Raw genomic sequence first — 18,687 nt, 5'->3', positions numbered from 1 at the left:
GTCCTAGCTTCAGGACCTGTAGGGACCAGTTTCCTATCCTGCAGGCCCCATCTTCCCTTCCTATAAGCCCTAGCTTCAGGTCCTGTAGGGTCGAGATTCCCATCCTGCAGGCCCCAGCTTCCCTTCCTGTAGGCCTAGATTCCATTCCTGTAGGCCCCAGCTTCCCTTCCTGTAGGCCTCAGCTTCCCATCATACAGGCCCAGTTTCCCATCCTGCAAGCCCCAGCTTCCCTTCCTGTGGGCCTAGATTCCATTCCTGTAGGCCCCAGATTCCCTTCCTGTAGGCCCCAGCTTCCATTTTTGAAGGCCCAGCTTCCCTTCCTGTAGGCCCCAGCTTCCCTTCCTGTAGGCCCCAGCTTCCCATCCTGTAGGTCCCAGCTTCTATTTCTGTAGGCCCCAGCTTCAGGTCCTGTTGGGTCCAGATTCCCATCCTGTAGGATCCAGCTTCTCTTTTTGTAGGCCCAGCTTCCCTTTCTGTAGGACCTAGCTTCCCTTTTTGTAGGACCCAGCTTCCCTTTTTGTAGGACCCAGCTTCCCTTTTTGTAGGACCCAACTTCCCTTCCTGTAGGCCTCAGCTTCCCTTCCTGTAGGTCTCAGCTTCCCATCCTATAGGCCCAGCTTCCCTTCCTGTAGGCCTCAGCTTCCATTTCTGTAGGCCCAGCTTTCCTTCCTGTAGGCCCCAGCTTACCTTCCTGTAGGCCTCAGCTTTCCTTCCTGTAGCCCCCAGGTTCTATTTCTGTAGGCCACAGCTTCCCTTCTTGTAGGCCCCAACTTCCATTTTTGTAGGCCCAGCTTCCCTTTCTGTAGGCCCCAGCTTCCCTTCCTGTAGGCCCCAGCTTACCTTCCTGTAGGCCTCAGCTTCCCTTCCTGTAGGCCCCAGCTTCCCTTCCTGTAGGCCCTAGCTTCCTTTCCTGTAGGCCCCAGCTCCCATTTTTGTAGGCCCAGCTTCCCATCCTGTAGGCTTCAGCTTCCCTTCCTGTAGGCCCCAGCTTCCCTTCCTGTAGGCCCCAGCTTCTATTTCTGTAGGCCCCAGCTTCCCTTCCTGTAGGCCCCAGCTTCCCTTCCTGTAGGCCCCAGCTTCCATTTTTGTAGGCCCATCTTCCCTTCCTGTAGGCCTCAGCTTCCCATCCTGCAGGCCCCATCTTCCCTTCCTGTAAGCTCCAGCTTCAGGTCCTGATGGGTCCAGATTCCCATCCTGCAGGCCCCAGCTTCCCTTCCTGTAGGCCCAGCTTCTATTTATGTAGGCCCCAGCTTCCCTTCCTGTAGGCCCCAGCTTCCCTTCCTGTAGGCCCAGCTTCTATTTATGTAGGCCCCAGCTTCCCTTCCTGTAGGCCCCAGCTTCAGGTCCTAATGGGTCCAGATTTCCATCCTGCAGGCCCCAGCTTCCCTCCCTTCCTGTAGGCCCGGCTTCCCATCCTACAGACCCCAGCTTCCCTTCCTGTAGGCCCCAGCTTCCCTTCCTGTAGGCCTCGGCTTCCCATCCTATAGGCCCTGCTTCCCTTCCTGTAGGCCTCAGCTTCCCTGCCTGTAGACCCCAGCTTCCCTTCCTGTAGGCCCCAGCTTCCCTTCCTGTAAGCCTCAGCTTCCTTTCCTGTAGGCCTCAGCTTCCCTTCCTGTAGGCCCCAGCTTCCATTTCTGTATGCACCAGCTTTCCTTCCTGTAGGCCTCATCTTCCCTTCCTGTAGGCCCCAGCCTCCTTTTCTGTAGGCCCCAGCTTCCCTTCCTGTAGGCCCCAGCTTACCTTTCTGTAGGCCCCAGATTCCCTTCCTGTAGGCCCCAGCTTCCCTTCCTGTAGGCCCCAGCTTCCCTTTTTGTAGGCCCAGCTTCCCTTCCTGTAGGCCTAGATTCCATTCCTGTAGGCCCCAGCTTCCCTTCCTGTAGGCCTAGATTCCCATCCTGTAGGCCTCAGCTTCCCATCCTGTAGGCCTCAGCTTCCCTTTTTGTAAGCCCAGCTTCCCTTCTTGTAGGCCTAGATTCCATTCCTGTAGGCCCCAGCTTTCCTACCTGTAGGCCCCAGCTACCCTTCCTGTAGGCCTCAGCTTCCCATCCTGTAGGCTCCAGCTTCCCGTCCTACAGACCCCAGCTTGCTTGCAATCACTGTTCAATCGTCTCCACCTCATTTGTGAACTCTGTTCAGCTCCACTCCATCCCCTCACCCCTGCATCCCCCCTCGTGTTTCCACTCTCTATCTAGTTCTGTCCTCCGGGTGTCTTCTTTGACTCTCTTTCTTTCTCTGGCCACATCTTAGCAGCTATTTGTACCTGTAGATCAGCCAACTTCACAGATATAAACCCTCCCCTTTCTGCTGACACCCCTCTCCAGCATCAGGATTTCACCTCCTTCTTAGCGTCTTCCCCTCCTCTTTCCTTCGCTTTCCTTTTGTTCGTTGCTTCCTTTTCCTCCTCGTCTCCACATTGTGTATCTTTTTTCAGTCTAGTCGTGGTTTTGTCCTCCATAGTCTGCCTTTCGTTTCAACCTCTATCTTGTATCCTGAAACCTTCCTTCTGGTTTCTAGATGTGCTTGGATATTCCTCATTCTCCCTTCACCAGATCTCGCGTCCGCTCGTTGCTCTGCGTCCTCCCTGAAGCTCTTTGCCACGGGTTGTTTACACTGACTGCTCTCGTCTTCCTGTCATTCTTAGGGGCAGATTTATGAGCCCCTTGCGCCACTTTTGCGTCACTTTTCCCAAGTTAAAAGTGACGCAAAAGTGGCGCAAGGGGCTCATAAATCTGCCCCTTATTTTCTAAGAGGACCCTTGCCTGTTTTTGTATTCATCCCAGTGTTGTCACTTTAGTAGTTTTCACTTAATTCAACATACATGTTTTCATTCCGAGGTGGATCGCTTTGGTGGCTGCGCTCTGCAAATCAGATAAAAGGAAATGCAATCAAGTTAAAGACAAGGAGAACAAGTTACTCACCTTTGGTAATGCGCCCTCTGGTGGATGCTCTATGTAACCGCAGACGCCTCACATTTAAAATATTCCCAGGTGCCAGACGGGTCCTGAAATCCTTTTCAGTAATGCTCCTGCGCACCGCTAGGTGGCGCCGTGCACTCTCTGTGCTGGCTTGACCCTCCCCGGATGTGACAGAGCAGACTGCATGGAAGTGCCACCGGCATGCTGGGCCAGTGTCTTGCTTGACAGTTTCCGCTCTCTCAGATGCGGACAGAAAACAATGACCTCTACCAGTGTGCAGGTCTCTGACTTAAAGGATATGTTTCACTTTGAAAGTTACAGTGGAAGTCAAGAGCAGCACAGCAAAGGGCACAAGTGGTGCAGTCAGATATAAAATGAATATTGCATGATAACTATAACTGGTTCATAAGAATAGGACCTTATGTCCAGGGAGCCCACCAACGAGGCTGCGTTGCTGTGACGTTCCACCCTTTATGGACGCCATTCCGTTACAATCTGGTATATGAGGCGCCTCCTCCCAACGGGTGAAGAGAAGAACAGATAAAACCCATAACAATCTACACAGGGGCCAGAGGGTGGGGCGATATCCCCAGTGGTAGAAAGTAGGATGGAGGAGCGGTGAGCCGGGAAGGGCAGAAGAAGCAGGGATAGGAGAGAGTGAGTGAGTGTGTGTGAGTGTGTGTGTGTGTCACCAGGAGGTGCAGCTGCTGAGACAGGGAGAAGGTAGGATGGAGGAGCGGTGGGAAGGGCAGAAGAAGCAGGGAAAGGAGAGGGAGAGAGAGAGAGGAGAGAGGAGAGAGGAGAGAGAGAAGAGAGAGGGAGAGAGAGTGAGTGTGAGTGTGAGACCAGGAGGTGTAGCTTCTGAGACAGGGAGAAGGCAGGATGTGTTTTCTGGTAGTCACCCCCTGGGGTCGAGGGTCGTTCTGGTGCCTGACCGCAAACCATACCTTCAGAATGGATTTGTGTCATCTTTGGACGAAGCCTGGAAGGCTGTGATAATGGCGTCCCATCCCTGCGAAAGAGGATGGTTTCCCAGGCCTCCTCAAGCGTGGAGATCCGATCTCTAACTTGGGACCCTTTTAGAAGGTTCAGAGAAGCCAGCGCACACAACAGGGAGGTGAGAGGGTCGAGAGGAGTCTGTGGTGAGACAGACTATCCACCAGAAAGAGGGTTACCGAAGGTAAGCGACTTGTTCATCTGATGGATACTTCCAATCGCAGATCACTCACCTTAGAATAGAAACCAAGGCAAGATCTCCCAAGGCAGAGAGTCTGTGGAGTGGGTTCACACCCACAAAATCTTGCAGGATCGAGCGGGCAAAACTTCTTTCTCATCTGATCTCTTTCTCAAGACAGTTGTGCCTTATGAACTTGTGCACTGATGCCCACGTCACGGTTGTATGTTGGAACAAGGGATGCTGTTACTCCGCAGTCTTTACAGTGAATAAGTCTTCACCACGCATTCTTGTACCACGCATATCGTTACGCCGCCATGCCTTAGGGAAAGTGCTGGACTTTGAAGCGGTATCACTTACTTTTTCAACTCTAGCCCGCGCAACTGTAGGGAAAGCGTTGGACTTTAAAGTCCAACGCTGCTTTCTCTAAGGCATGTTGCTGTAATGATATGTATGGTGAAGACGCATTTGTGGTGATGCCTGCATTGTAACTGCTAATTTCAAGCAAACAGTGGTCCTCAAAATTATTTAAGGAATGAGGGGAATAAATATAGTACAGAATCGAAACTATATTTAAGAATGTCCAGCCGGACATCCAGTTTAATTCTTCAATGAAAAAGCAAACAATAATCAACAGCAAAACATATGTGGGACACAGTCCTGTATCCGTTGGGAGAAGAAGAGAAATACAAAACAAACAGACATTACAGGCAAGGCAAGCGGAGCTTAATTACGAAATCCAATGTTAAAGCTTTTTCTATACAAACAGTGCACTTTTTTACATAATAGATTAATGTGCATGCTGTATAGATTGGGGTCGACGACGTTTCGATCCTATTACAGAGATACAAGGATCATCATCAGGACGAAAAAATGAACAAGCCTGGTATTGAAAGAAATTGCCGAAGACAGTGGACGTGGTAAAATGCCGGAATATAAAACTCGCGTCTAGTAGTACAACAAGGTCTGGAGGTCTGCTGGCGGGTGCGGGTGTGACCGCAACGGTAGCTGTTAAAGTACGGAGACGGGCAATAGGGGTGTCTTGCTCCGATCCGAGGTCAATGAGAACAGTCCGCGCATCCGGGGTTAACAAGCAATTGTAATAGAATTGCGGGGATGAATGATCCGTGGATATGCACGTAATCAAGTGGCGTCCTCAGTTAGCAATGAACGAGTTCCCCTCCCCTTGCTGCATTGCAGGAACGCCCTCCCCTCGCTGCATGGCAGGAACACCCTCCCCTCGCTGCATGGCAGGAACGCCCTCCCCTCGCTGCATGGCAGGAACGCCCTCCCCTCGCTGCATGGCAGGAACGCCCTCCCCTCGCTGCATGGCAGGAACGCCTTCCCCACCAAACAAATAGCATCAGCAATCCAACAGATTGATATGGAGCCGGGCAGCCGATGTTGACCAGATCTCCACCTCCCCCACATGACCTCCCCATCCCAGAAGTGGCGCATCCTTCACCACCGTCAGCTCTGGGTGGGAAAGGGAGAGGGGTCTGCCACTGGAGTAGCTGCACTCATAAGCCACCACTGTGGTTCATCGGCTGGCTCATCCATAATCTGAGTGGAATCCGCTAGTTTTCTGTGGGGGTGGTCTCACCGGGAGTCCGTATGTGCCATCTGGCAGAATCGACCAGGAGACTGCAGGAAGCTCAGAAGCCTCAGGGCTGCTCTCACCCTGATTCAGGACTGAGGCCGATACTGTGTGATGATAGCCCAAATGTCTCGGATTTGCTGTGGCAGAGAAAAGGCTTTGAATCACACTGTGTTTAGGATAGCCCCAAAGAATGACAACCTCTGCGAAGGAGTACGATGCAACGAAGGCGCAGTGATTGTGAACCCCAATGATGTCAAGAGGGTTGCTGTCCTCTGGGAGTGATCTAGGAAGGCCTTTGGTGAGCCAGTCTTCCTCCGCCAGTCATTGAGAGAGGGGAAGACTGGTTTTCCCAACTAACTAAGATGCGTTGTGACTATTGCCATCCCTTTCATGAAGACCTGAGGGGCACTGAGGGGGAGTTGGGGGGCAAAGGAGAGTACCGTGAATGGGAAATGCTCCTGGATGATCTGGAAACACAGGCAATGCCCGTTGCACTTGTGGGTGGGTATATGAAAATGCAAAACCAATCCAGTCTTCTAGATCCTGTGCAGCCAACATCTGAGCCAACATGAGCATTTTGAGTCTGTGTTCGACAAGAAGGCATTCAGGTCGAAGGTGCAAGGTAGACAGGAGGCCTCTGGACGTTTTGGGCATAAGGAAATGATGAGAGCAACAAACCTCTCCCTCCTCTTTCTGAGTCCAGAGCCCTCTCGATAGCACCTTGGAGAGCAACCCTCAGACTGCCTGCACAAGAACGGAGAGGTTCTCCTTCAAAAGTCGATCGGATCTGGGAGGAAAGATGTGATGGAGTAGACAGAAGGGTAGGACGTAACCAGGCTCAACAATCTACATGACCAATCTGTCGGACATGATGGATTTCCATCCTAGGAGAAAAATAGATTTCTGCCTCCCCAGGGGATGGGTGTGCACTGCTACGGGCAAACTAAAGCAACTTAAAGACGGTTGATGCAGGTGAGGGGGACTGGGAGGACTGGTACACCTGCTGTCCTGTGTGATGTCAGCCAGACCCTCGTCCCTGGCCTCGGAAGGAATGAGGCGGCTGATGCAGTGTTTGGGGTGACTGATGAGCTGTCTGCACACCAACCCCCTGGAGTTGCCTCTAAATTTTCTTCACTCATTTGGGTACATGTTGGTAGGAGGCAACAGTCCCAGACAGCGTGGGCGGGCTCTGCTGTTCTTAAAATGCTCAAGAGAAAAATCCGCTTTTTCACCAAAAAGGCATGAGCCATCAAAGGGCATATCCATGAGAGAGACCTGCGCGTCTCCGGAAAATCCCATGGAATGAATCCATGTGTGACAGGGAAGCTCAAAGCTGGTACCAACCACCCCCTCCCCCAATTAGCCAGTAGTTTCCAGGCCAACATGAATCACATAGTTGGCTGCGCCCTGCCCACCATGGATTACTTGAGCCAGGGGGGCCGCAAGGTCTTCTGGGACTGCTGGCATGATCTTGCTGGCTATGTCCCAAAGGGCACGCGTATAGCAGATTAGCAAACAGACGGCATTGACTGATACCAGCAGCAGGCTCACCAAAGACAAAAGGTTCCCAAAAGCTTTGATTATCTCGGACTCCCTCTCCGGAGAAGTCGTAGGGAAAGAATTGGAGTTCATGTTACTGCACTTCTAGGCTCTATGGAGGACGATGCTTAGCGAGACAGTCAGGGTCGTCAAGTGCCATCCGGCCACGCTTGGAGATCTACCTATTCAATGGCGGGAAAGAGTATGGTTTGACCAAGTAGCTCTCAAAGTATCTGTGAGGGCCTCATTGAAGAAGAGCAAGGGCCGGATGTGCAAGCCCTGAGGGTAGAACTTCCATGAGAATATTAGTTTTAATCTTGATAGAGGGGAAGTGCAAATACAGGAACTCAGCGCCCGTCCGACTACAACTGCAAATGATGCACTCGCTTCAATAGGTGGCCCAAGTGGCGAGTCCAACCCCGTATCAGGGAAGGTATTCAACCCACTGACCTCTTGTAAATCTGTGCAGAAATTATCATTATAACGAGGGGAAGAACACCATTTCTAACCCCACCCTCATCATCATCTGGTGGAGCTTCTGTCGGTGTGAGTGCCCTGGTAGAGGTTTTGGTGCACTCCGGGTTGTATGACGATGGGTGGTGCTTCAGGATTTTTGTAGTATGATATCGGCCTATATTGGGCTGAAGTCGGTTCGCAGTTGAACATCAGGGTCAGATCATCTTTCTGAACCAGTGACGTCAACACCAGGATCATGAGTGGCGGTCCTGCACATGTGTAGTGCTGGGGTCTGCATCTGAGCTGGAGTAGGTGCTGTACCCAGAGAAGGTTCCCTGGAGTCAATAGGAACATGTGAAGGCAACATTCCTACTGGAGGCCCCCGCAGATTCTTGGGCCTGAAAGCACGCCAGGGGGAGCTGGAAAAGTGCTACAAATCTGCAGCGTGGTCTCTTGGGAGCTTCGATTTGCCCTGACATCGCTGATGGCGCAGTCGACTCAGAGCACCTCGGGGTCAGCTTGGGAATTGGCTCAGTCTGAGAGACTCGGAGGAGACTAACTAACATGGCGATGTCCTTGTGCCTTCTTGGACACACAGTGGCAGGATGGAGTCGAGTTCCACGTTGCTTTTTTGTGTTTACTCTTTGACTTTGATTTGGACTTACCGCAACACTTCTATTGCGAGCTGGACCTTTGGAAAGCGGCCTCAGAATGACGTTTACTTCTAGGTACCCGATCGACGCAGGGTTCAAATGGGAATACTTGTCACATGACTTTGAATCGTGCTCCAAGCCCACCCAACAGACACACCTTATGCGGATCTGCGATCAACATCGCTTTTCTGTAGTCACAACATGGCCTGGAGTCATTTTTGTATGGGACAAAGCTCCATAGCACACTGGTTCACATGTGGAAATCATCGAAACGCCGACAAATGTAGGAGCAGAACTCTGGACGTGAACTTAAAAGCGCAGAAATAAAGGAACGGACATCAGCTTGCATAGGTGGCGTTTCTCTGAGGCTCTGCGCCATCATTTCCAGGCGGTAGAGAGCCGGCGCAGAGCCACACAGCGCCACTTACCAGCATGCAGGGCCATTGATGAAAGAGCTTCTGGAGCCAGTCTGGCAACTGGGGAATATTCTAGAGGCGAGGAAACTGCAGTTCTAAGTATTCCTGAGAGTAACCTTTGTAGATTCACCGAAAGGATATGACAGTGCTAGGATTTCTTGAATGTTTCTTCTTTGCCTCTGAGCCTCACTTTGTGTAAACCCAGCTCTTACCAGTTCAATGGACGGGATCCTGAGACCACTAGGGAAGGGCATCTCTGGCCAGCTGGTGATGCAGCTGAGTGGTGAGATGTTGCATTGGAGATCACAAACGTACCCACATAGTATGCCCTCTGCTTGGACGGTAGTCACGCCTAAATCCCACTCCAGTAAAACATGACACAGTGCGCAGAGCAATGCCAGCCATATCTGCATCGCCAATAACCAGCATAGGCAACACACAACCCTAGCTTGAAGGCCGGTGAATATCACAGTCTCACTGACTAGCAGAGTCACGTCTCAGGATTAAGGGCGGGCAAACCTGAAACTGAAAGCATACAAACGTTACAATGAAAATTATTTCAAATTTTTCTTTGTGAATTATTTTCTTGAAAATTCATTTCACGTATGAACGGATTAGAGTTAGGCTAAGATTTTCCAAGAAAACCAACATCTGCATGCAGTCTTTGCTGAGTCGGCAACTCTTGCACAGTTTGAGACAAAACTCTGCAGAAGGAATCCTTGCAGATCCCTACTTTAGATCTTCCACATTGTACCCAGACAGCAGTTCCTCTAGAGTCTAGAGTGCGCTTCCCCTCTCGCTTCTAAGTATCTGAAGCACATGCTTTGCCTGAGTAAGGTAGGGCCACCACTGCACCTCCCACCGCTGTCTTGGAATGGCTCACCTGCGGAAGTCCAGGAGTGGTCGCGTGGTGGTCGGGATGCTCTCGGCCGGCCAGCTCAGGAAGTGGAACTGTGTGAGGGTGCGCGTCTCCTGCGACTGCACGTTCTTCAGATAGAAGCTACGCACCAGGAAGTCCTCGCACCAGATGTGCTCGGACACCAGGTTCACCTAAAAAGAAACCGTGAGAATGTGAGGAACTCCTACCATGAAAGGGGAGCAAGAGGAGGGGAAAGTGTCCTGAGTCCACAGTGAATGTAGAGACAAGTGGCTAGATACGAGGGAACGCAGCGCTACAAGAGGTTACAAGATCTGTAAACAGAGTTTCAAGAGGTTACATTCACAGGGAGGGCAGCGTCACAAGGACCTACCGAAACTGAAAACAAAGAGCTGCAGGAAGTTACACAGATGGGGAAAACAGCACTGGAAAAACGTAGATACACAAAGTACACAGGGGTGCCATAGAGACAGCACAGGTCAACATAGACTCAGATATTTATTTTAAAATGTTAAAATATATAGCCCGCGGATGAGGGCTGTACCGGTTGCTAATGGCCCTGAAGCCGAGGGACAGGGCCTTTAACAGCCAGTATAGCCCGAGGCACAAGGGTTATAAGGCTATTAGAACATTTCACCAATAAGGGCAGAATGCTCTAAATTAAGGAATGTTGGCGTTCTAGGCTCATACCAGCCATTATAAGCCTGGCGGTTTACCACTGCTCTTCGCAGGTTTGCGTTACGTTTGTAGCACAAATCTGGCGCAAAGTGTTATATTGCGATTTACTATCCAACTCAAATCAAGGTTTGTGCTGGGTAATTTAATAAAGTAATGCAAAGCTGCACTATGTTCTGCTTTGCATTACTTTCATTAAGGGGATGTTCGATCGGTGGTACCTGGTGTTTCCATGCACCCACCCTTGGGTTCTGATGCACGTCCCTATCGACAAACATTCTTAGACAGGGATTTGCAGCCAAATCTTATGCCACCTTGAGGGAGGAAAAACAAGGAGACATGTTTTTATTTGTCCTCGTTTTTCCTACTTGGCATGGAAGCTGCACTGTACAGCACACATACAAAGCAGGAAACGCGGAAAAGGAAAGTTTTTGAACTGGAAGGGTCCCTTTCCAATACAAAAAGTATTCCTTACAGAACACACACACTCTGGAGCCATTGTGCCCACAGGGCATGTGCGCTGGCGCATTGCAGCCTAAAGTGCGCCCGCAGAGGGAGAGAGGAAAATAGTGCTGTGTCTAGTAGATATGGTGCAGTTCTGCTGCCTCCCTTTCACACAGCACAGCAACTTTACTTTGTCCCCTACATTTCACACGGCCAATGGTTTCAAACAGGGGTCCACAGTAGCGCCCCCCTCCTTTTCTTTATACATTAAGGTATTTGACAATGCTGATGGCTTAGCCCTGAAACTGGGACACACTTTGGTGAGCCACGTCACAGATGGTTCAGTCTTACTAACCATGGCTCAGGTGAGTTTGTGTTACACCTTGAAGCGTGAACGGTCTTCGCCAAGCCCAACAATGTTGTTACTCAAATGTTCTGTAACGGAGTGCGACCTGATGTGCGGAGTCCAGGCGAGCCAGGTGTCTGCGGACCGGTGAGGTTACTTGAGTTCTTTCCACGAATAAACTCCTTTACTATCTCAACTCAGTCTCTTGCTTCACAAGACTTCCCAAAGACAATTAATATATTTGCATAAGGATAGGAAGGTGAACAACCCAGAGATAAAGCCATCCACAGCTAGGACTTTGGGGCATATTATCAAGCACGGCGTTAAAATTATCACTGCTTTAGCGGCAGAAAACTGCTGCTAAAGCGGCGATAATGGGCTTGATAATATGCCCTGGAGAATTCCAATAGAAGCCCAGGTTCACACCAGAACATGGACTTCTATGGGAATTCTCAAGGGCATATTATCAAGCCCATTATCGCCGCTTTAGCGGCAGTTTTCTGACGCTAAAGCGGCGATAATTTTAACGCCGTTTCTTGATAATATGCCCCTTTGTCTTTTGGTTTTTCAAACTCTGCTTTCATGGGATTGGAAGTTATGGCTCGGATGAACTATCTCTCTGTCCGCATGAGAGGCCAGCCAGTACTGAGTAGTATAATCGTGCCCGGGATTTTACGTATAATGTACATTTCTTTTATAGCAGATGATTTTAATCTACACAATACATTTTTAGTAAACTATATAACATCTTGTGGTCTACAGCGCCAAATACTGCACTGCGGCCTTGCAGTGCTATAGGGCACGTCTCACCCTTATGCCTTCCTTAAAAACCACTGTCCCAGATTTTAGGAGGCTGCTGTTCGACCATGGCCGAGACCTTGTTTGCCGTGGTTTGCACTTGTTTTTGGGAAGTTCTGGTTTCCAAGTGACGTGGTTATTGTGTGTGAGCTGGACAGCAGCTGGCGATGGCTGGTCCACGCTTACTGTAAGTTTAAGTTGTGAGTCACTGTGAGACTAAAGCTTGCTGGATTGTGTTGAGGCTTGTTCCTAAGCGTGATGTAGCTGAGCCACAAACTGCTGTTAGACTCTTGAGTCAATCCTCTGGGTGCTGTAGGGGCTCCTTGAGGGACTGGGGGCAGCCAGGGTCTGCTGTTGATGGAGAGCATGGAATAAAAGGCAGGGCTGAGGATTGGTGAATGTGTCATGGCCATGGGTCCAGGGTGATGGCGGGGACGTGAATCCTGGTTTACTTGCCTCGTATATGTGGTAGAGAGAGGAGCCTTCATCAGGCCAGTATCGGTCGCACTGTTTCACACCATCTTCCACCAGGGGCGTGAGCATCACGATCACAGTGCAGCCATTCTCCCAGACCATCTGAAAAGCAACAGAGAAGGTATGTTCACTCGGTCTTCTGGGAGGACAGGGTCACTGGGCTACTGTATGGCCGAGTTTATTACAAACGTTTCAGCTTAAAGCTACAACGTCCAAACAAACAAATTACAACCTAGCATAGAAAGATAAAACTATTATAGCATGCTCAAAATAAAAAGGATAAAAATCTAGCACTCCCGTGTTAAAGTCTTGATACAAACAGTAAAGCTTCATTGGCAACAATTCATTATAAAGCTAATACATAAAAGCATTTCGTAATCAATGGTGTAAGAATCGCCAGCCTGCCAGGCAGGCGCCGCAAATCACCTCTCAAAGACTTCTTTTCTCAAGATATGCCAGGCAGACCGCACTTAGGAGGTAACAGTGCCGGCCATAGCGATATCTATGGGGGAAGAGTAGCCCATGACTTCCACGAAACAGTGTCAAGACGTGGGTACAAACACCTCAAACAGAAATCACACAGCATTACATATTTCTCTTTTTATTTCATTTTAGCAACGTTTTCTTTGTTGACAGTGAGAAGTAAAACGTATATTTGCTCTATCGAACACAAGGTGCTCCAAAAAAGGGGGCGGCGGCACAGTAAAAGTGAGTATAAGCGCAGAAAGTGCTATGTACAGAAATATATACATGTGGCTTGTAGGGATACACGAGTTTTAGAGAATGATGGCTTTGTGGTGGTTTTCAGGACTCTGAAAACGATTCTATGTTGTGCCAGGCATCTGCAGGGTCCATAGGCCATGGGTGTCTGTTTCTGCTTATTGCGGTTGACGCACAGCCTGGCTGTCCTGGTGAGACCTTCTCGTGATACTGAGCAGTACTCAGGACTCTGAATCTGATTCTTTGTTGAGTCGGGAGAACCCACGGGCCTTCAGGCTGTAGACGCCTGTACCTGATCTGTGTGGTTGAGGCACAGCCTGGTGGGACCTTCGTGTGACGCCGAGCAGTACTCAGAACTCTAAATCTGATGATTTGTTGAGTCGGGTGGACCTGCAGCTTGATGCACAGCCTGGCTGTCCTGGTGCGACCTTCGTGTGACGCCTAGCAGAACTCAGGACTCTGAATCTGATGATTTGTTGAGTCGGGTGGACCTGCAGCTTGATGCACAGCCTGGCTGTCCTGGTGCGACCTTCGTGTGACGCCTAGCAGTACTCAGGACTCTGAATCTGATGATTTGTTGTGTCGGGTGGACCTGCAGCTTGATGCACAGCCTGGCTGTCCTGGTGCGACCTTCGTGTGACGCCGAGCAGTACTCAGGACTCTGATGATTTGTTTAGTCGGGTGGACCTGCAGCTTGATGCACAGCCTGGCTGTCCTGGTGCGACCTTCGTGTGACGCCGAGCAGTACTCACGACTCTGAATCTGATGATTTGATGAGTCGGGTGGACCTGCAGCTTGATGCACAGCCTGGCTGTCCTGGTGGGACCTTCGTGTGACGCCTAGCAGTACTCAGGACTCTGAATCTGATGATTTGTTCAGTTGGGTGGACCTGCAGCTTGATGCACAGCCTGGCTGTCCTGGTGCGACCTTCGTGTGACGCCTAGCAGAACTCAGGACTCTGAATCTGATGATTTGTTGAGTCGGGTGGACCTGCAGCTTGATGCACAGCCTGGCTGTCCTGGTGCGACCTTCGTGTGACGCCGAGCAGTACTCACGACTCTGAATCTGATGATTTGTTTAGTCGGGAGGACCTGCAGCTTGATGCACAGCCTGGCTGTCCTGGTGCGACCTTCGTGTGATGCCTAGCAGTACTCAGGACTCTGAATCTGATGATTTGTTGAGTCGGGTGGACCTGCAGCTTGATGCACAGCCTGGCTGTCCTGGTGCGACCTTCGTGTGATGCCTAGCAGTACTCAGGACTCTGAATCTGATGATTTGTTGAGTCGGGTGGACCTGCAGCTTGATGCACAGCCTGGCTGTCCTGGTGCAGCCTTCGTGTGACGCCGAGCAGTACTCAGGACTCTGAATCTGATGATTTGATGAGTCGGGTGGACCTGCAGCTTGATGCACAGCCTGGCTGTCCTGGTGCAACCTTCGTGTGACGCCGAGAAGTACTCAGGACTCTGAATCTGATGATTTGTTGAGTCGGGTGGACCTGCAGCTTGATGCACAGCCTGGCTGTCCTGGTGGGACCTTCGTGTGACGCCGAGCAGAACTCAGGACTCTGAATCTGATGATTTGTTGTGTCGGGTGCACCTGCAGCTTGATGCACAGCCTGGCTGTCCTGGTGCGACCTTCATGTGACGCCTAGCAGAACTCAGGACTCTGAATCTGATGATTTGTTGAGTCGGGTGGACCTGCAGCTTGATGCACAGCCTGGCTGTCCTGGTGGGACCTTCGTGTGACGCCTAGCAGTACTCAGGACTCTGAATCTGATGATTTGTTGTGTCGGGTGGACCTGCAGCTTGATGCACAGCCTGGCTGTCCTGGTGCGACCTTCGTGTGATGCCGAGCAGTACTCAGGACTCTGAATCTGATGATTTGTTGTGTCGGGTGGACCTGCAGCTTGATGCACAGCCTGGCTGTCCTGGTGCGACCTTCGTGTGACGCCGAGCAGTACTCACGACTCTGAATCTGATGATTTGTTTAGTCGGGTGGACCTGCAGCTTGATGCACAGCCTGGCTGTCCTGGTGGGACCTTCGTGTGACGCCTAGTAGTACTCAGGACTCTGAATCTGATGATTTGTTGTGTCGGGTGGACCTGCAGCTTGATGCACAGCCTGGCTGTCCTGGTGCAGCCTTCGTGTGACGCCGAGCAGTACTCAGGACTCTGAATCTGATGATTTGATGAGTCGGGTGGACCTGCAGCTTGATGCACAGCCTGGCTGTCCTGGTGGGACCTTCGTGTGACGCCGAGCAGTACTCAGGACTCTAAATCTGATGATTTGTTGAGTCGGGTGGACCTGCAGCTTGATGCACAGCCTGGCTGTCCTGGTGCGACCTTCGTGTGACGCCGAGCAGTACTCACGACTCTGAATCTGATGATTTGTTGAGTCGGGTGGACCTGCAGCTTGATGCACAGCCTGGCTGTCCTGGTGGGACCTTCGTGTGACGCCTAGCAGAACTCAGGACTCTGAATCTGATGATTTGTTGAGTCGGGTGGACCTGCAGCTTGATGCACAGCCTGGCTGTCCTGGTGCAGCCTTCGTGTGACGCCGAGCAGTACTCAGGACTCTGAATCTGATGATTTGATGAGTCGGGTGGACCTGCAGCTTGATTCACAGCCTGGCTGTCCTGGTGCAACCTTCGTGTGACGCCGAGCAGTACTCACGACTCTGAATCTGATGATTTGATGAGTCGGGTGGACCTGCAGCTTGATGCACAGCCTGGCTGTCCTGGTGCGACCTTCGTGTGACGCCGAGCAGTACTCAGGACTCTGATGATTTGTTGTGTCGGGTGCACCTGCAGCTTGATGCACAGCCTGGCTGTCCTGGTGCGACCTTCATGTGACGCCTAGCAGAACTCAGGACTCTGAATCTGATGATTTGTTGAGTCGGGTGGACCTGCAGCTTGATGCACAGCCTGGCTGTCCTGGTGGGACCTTCGTGTGACGCCGAGCAGTACTCAGGACTCTGAATCTGATGATTTGTTGTGTCGGGTGGACCTGCAGCTTGATGCACAGCCTGGCTGTCCTGGTGCGACCTTCGTGTGACGCCGAGCAGTACTCAGGACTCTGAATCTGATGATTTGTTGTGTCGGGTGGACCTGCAGCTTGATGCACAGCCTGGCTGTCCTGGTGCAGCCTTCGTGTGACGCCGAGCAGTACTCAGGACTCTGAATCTGATGATTTGATGAGTCGGGTGGACCTGCAGCTTGATTCACAGCCTGGCTGTCCTGGTGGGACCTTTGTGTGATGCCGAGCAGTACTCAGGACTCTAAATCTGATGATTTGTTGAGTCGGGTGGACCTGCAGCTTGATGCACAGCCTGGCTGTCCTGGTGCGACCTTCGTGTGACGCCTAGCAGTACTCAGGACTCTGAATCTGATGATTTGTTGAGTCGGGTGGACCTGCAGCTTGATGCACAGCCTGGCTGTCCTGGTGCGACCTTCGTGTGACGCCGAGCAGTACTCAGGACTCCGAATCTGATGATTTGATGAGTCGGGTGGACCTGCAGCTTGATGCACAGCCTGGCTGTCCTGGTGGGACCTTCGTGTGACGCCGAGCAGTACTCAGAACTCTAAATCTGATGATTTGTTTAGTCGGGTGGACCTGCAGCTTGATGCACAGCCTGGCTGTCCTGGTGCGACCTTCGTGTGACGCCTAGCAGTACTCAGGACTCTGAATCTGATGATTTGTTCAGTTGGGTGGACCTGCAGCTTGATGCACAGCCTGGCTGTCCTGGTGCGACCTTCGTGTGACGCCTAGCAGTACTCAGGACTCTGAATCTGATGATTTGTTGAGTCGGGTGGACCTGCAGCATGATGCACAGCCTGGCTGTCCTGGTGCGACCTTCGTGTGACGCCGAGCAGAACTCAGGACTCTGAATCTGATGATTTGTTGAGTCGGGAGGACCTGCAGCTTGATGCACAGCCTGGCTGTCCTGGTGGGACCTTCGTGTGACGCCGAGCAGTACTCAGGACTCTGAATCTGATGATTTGTTGTGTCGGGTGGACCTGCAGCTTGATGCACAGCCTGGCTGTCCTGGTGGGACCTTCGTGTGACGCCTAGTAGTACTCAGGACTCTGAATCTGATGATTTGTTGTGTCGGGTGGACCTGCAGCTTGATGCACAGCCTGGCTGTCCTGGTGCGACCTTCGTGTGACGCCTAGCAGTACTCAGGACTCTGAATCTGATGATTTGATGAGTCGGGTGGACCTGCAGCTTGATGCACAGCCTGGCTGTCCTGGTGCGACCTTCGTGTGATGCCGAGCAGAACTCAGGACTCTGAATCTGATGATTTGTTGAGTCGGGAGGACCTGCAGCTTGATGCACAGCCTGGCTGTCCTGGTGGGACCTTCGTGTGACGCCGAGCAGTACTCAGGACTCTGAATCTGATGATTTGTTGTGTCGGGTGGACCTGCAGCTTGATGCACAGAATGGCTGTCCTGGTGGGACCTTCATGTGACGCCTAGCAGAACTCAGGACTCTGAATCTGATGATTTGTTGAGTCGGGTGGACCTGCAGCTTGATGCACAGCCTGGCTGTCCTGGTGCAGCCTTCGTGTGACGCCGAGCAGTACTCAGGACTCTGAATCTGATGATTTGATGAGTCGGGTGGACCTGCAGCTTGATTCACAGCCTGGCTGTCCTGGTGCAACCTTCGTGTGACGCCGAGCAGTACTCACGACTCTGAATCTGATGATTTGATGAGTCGGGTGGACCTGCAGCTTGATGCACAGCCTGGCTGTCCTGGTGCGACCTTCGTGTGACGCCGAGCAGTACTCAGGACTCTGATGATTTGTTGTGTCGGGTGCACCTGCAGCTTGATGCACAGCCTGGCTGTCCTGGTGCGACCTTCATGTGACGCCTAGCAGAACTCAGGACTCTGAATCTGATGATTTGTTGAGTCGGGTGGACCTGCAGCTTGATGCACAGCCTGGCTGTCCTGGTGGGACCTTCGTGTGACGCCGAGCAGTACTCAGGACTCTGAATCTGATGATTTGTTGTGTCGGGTGGACCTGCAGCTTGATGCACAGCCTGGCTGTCCTGGTGCGACCTTCGTGTGACGCCGAGCAGTACTCAGGACTCTGAATCTGATGATTTGTTGTGTCGGGTGCACCTGCAGCTTGATGCACAGCCTGGCTGTCCTGGTGCGACCTTCGTGTGACGCCGAGCAGTACTCAGGACTCTGAATCTGATGATTTGTTGTGTCGGGTGGACCTGCAGCTTGATGCACAGCCTGGCTGTCCTGGTGGGACCTTCGTGTGACGCCTAGTAGTACTCAGGACTCTGAATCTGATGATTTGTTGTGTCGGGTGGACCTGCAGCTTGATGCACAGCCTGGCTGTCCTGGTGCAGCCTTCGTGTGACGCCGAGCAGTACTCAGGACTCTGAATCTGATGATTTGATGAGTCGGGTGGACCTGCAGCTTGATTCACAGCCTGGCTGTCCTGGTGGGACCTTCGTGTGATGCCGAGCAGTACTCAGGACTCTAAATCTGATGATTTGTTGAGTCGGGTGGACCTGCAGCTTGATGCACAGCCTGGCTGTCCTGGTGCGACCTTCGTGTGACGCCTAGCAGTACTCAGGACTCTGAATCT

The 18,687-nt window shown here is 51.6% G+C and overlaps 1 protein-coding gene across 5 annotated transcripts in view; it reads right to left on the bottom strand.

Annotated features, from left to right (window-relative positions):
- The window catches only part of PTPRN (protein tyrosine phosphatase receptor type N), a 472,242-nt gene that overhangs the window by 49,727 nt on the left and 403,828 nt on the right, over positions 1 to 18,687 (bottom strand). For all 5 annotated transcript variants that reach the window (XM_085650116.1, XM_085650114.1, XM_085650115.1 and 2 more), the window contains exons 18-19: positions 12,350 to 12,469; positions 9,637 to 9,803 (exon numbers count right to left, since the gene is read on the bottom strand). In XM_085650116.1, the coding sequence (XP_085506242.1) occupies positions 9,637 to 9,803; positions 12,350 to 12,469 (287 nt within the window). The remainder of the gene's footprint in view (positions 1 to 9,636; positions 9,804 to 12,349; positions 12,470 to 18,687) is intronic.

Source organism: Triturus cristatus, chromosome 3_2 (genome assembly GCF_964204655.1).
Source record: "Triturus cristatus chromosome 3_2, aTriCri1.1, whole genome shotgun sequence".
Taxonomy (NCBI): Eukaryota; Metazoa; Chordata; class Amphibia; order Caudata; family Salamandridae; genus Triturus; species Triturus cristatus.
The sequence above is the reverse complement of the archived record's forward strand: the minus strand, read 5'-3'. Positions and strand labels throughout refer to the sequence as shown.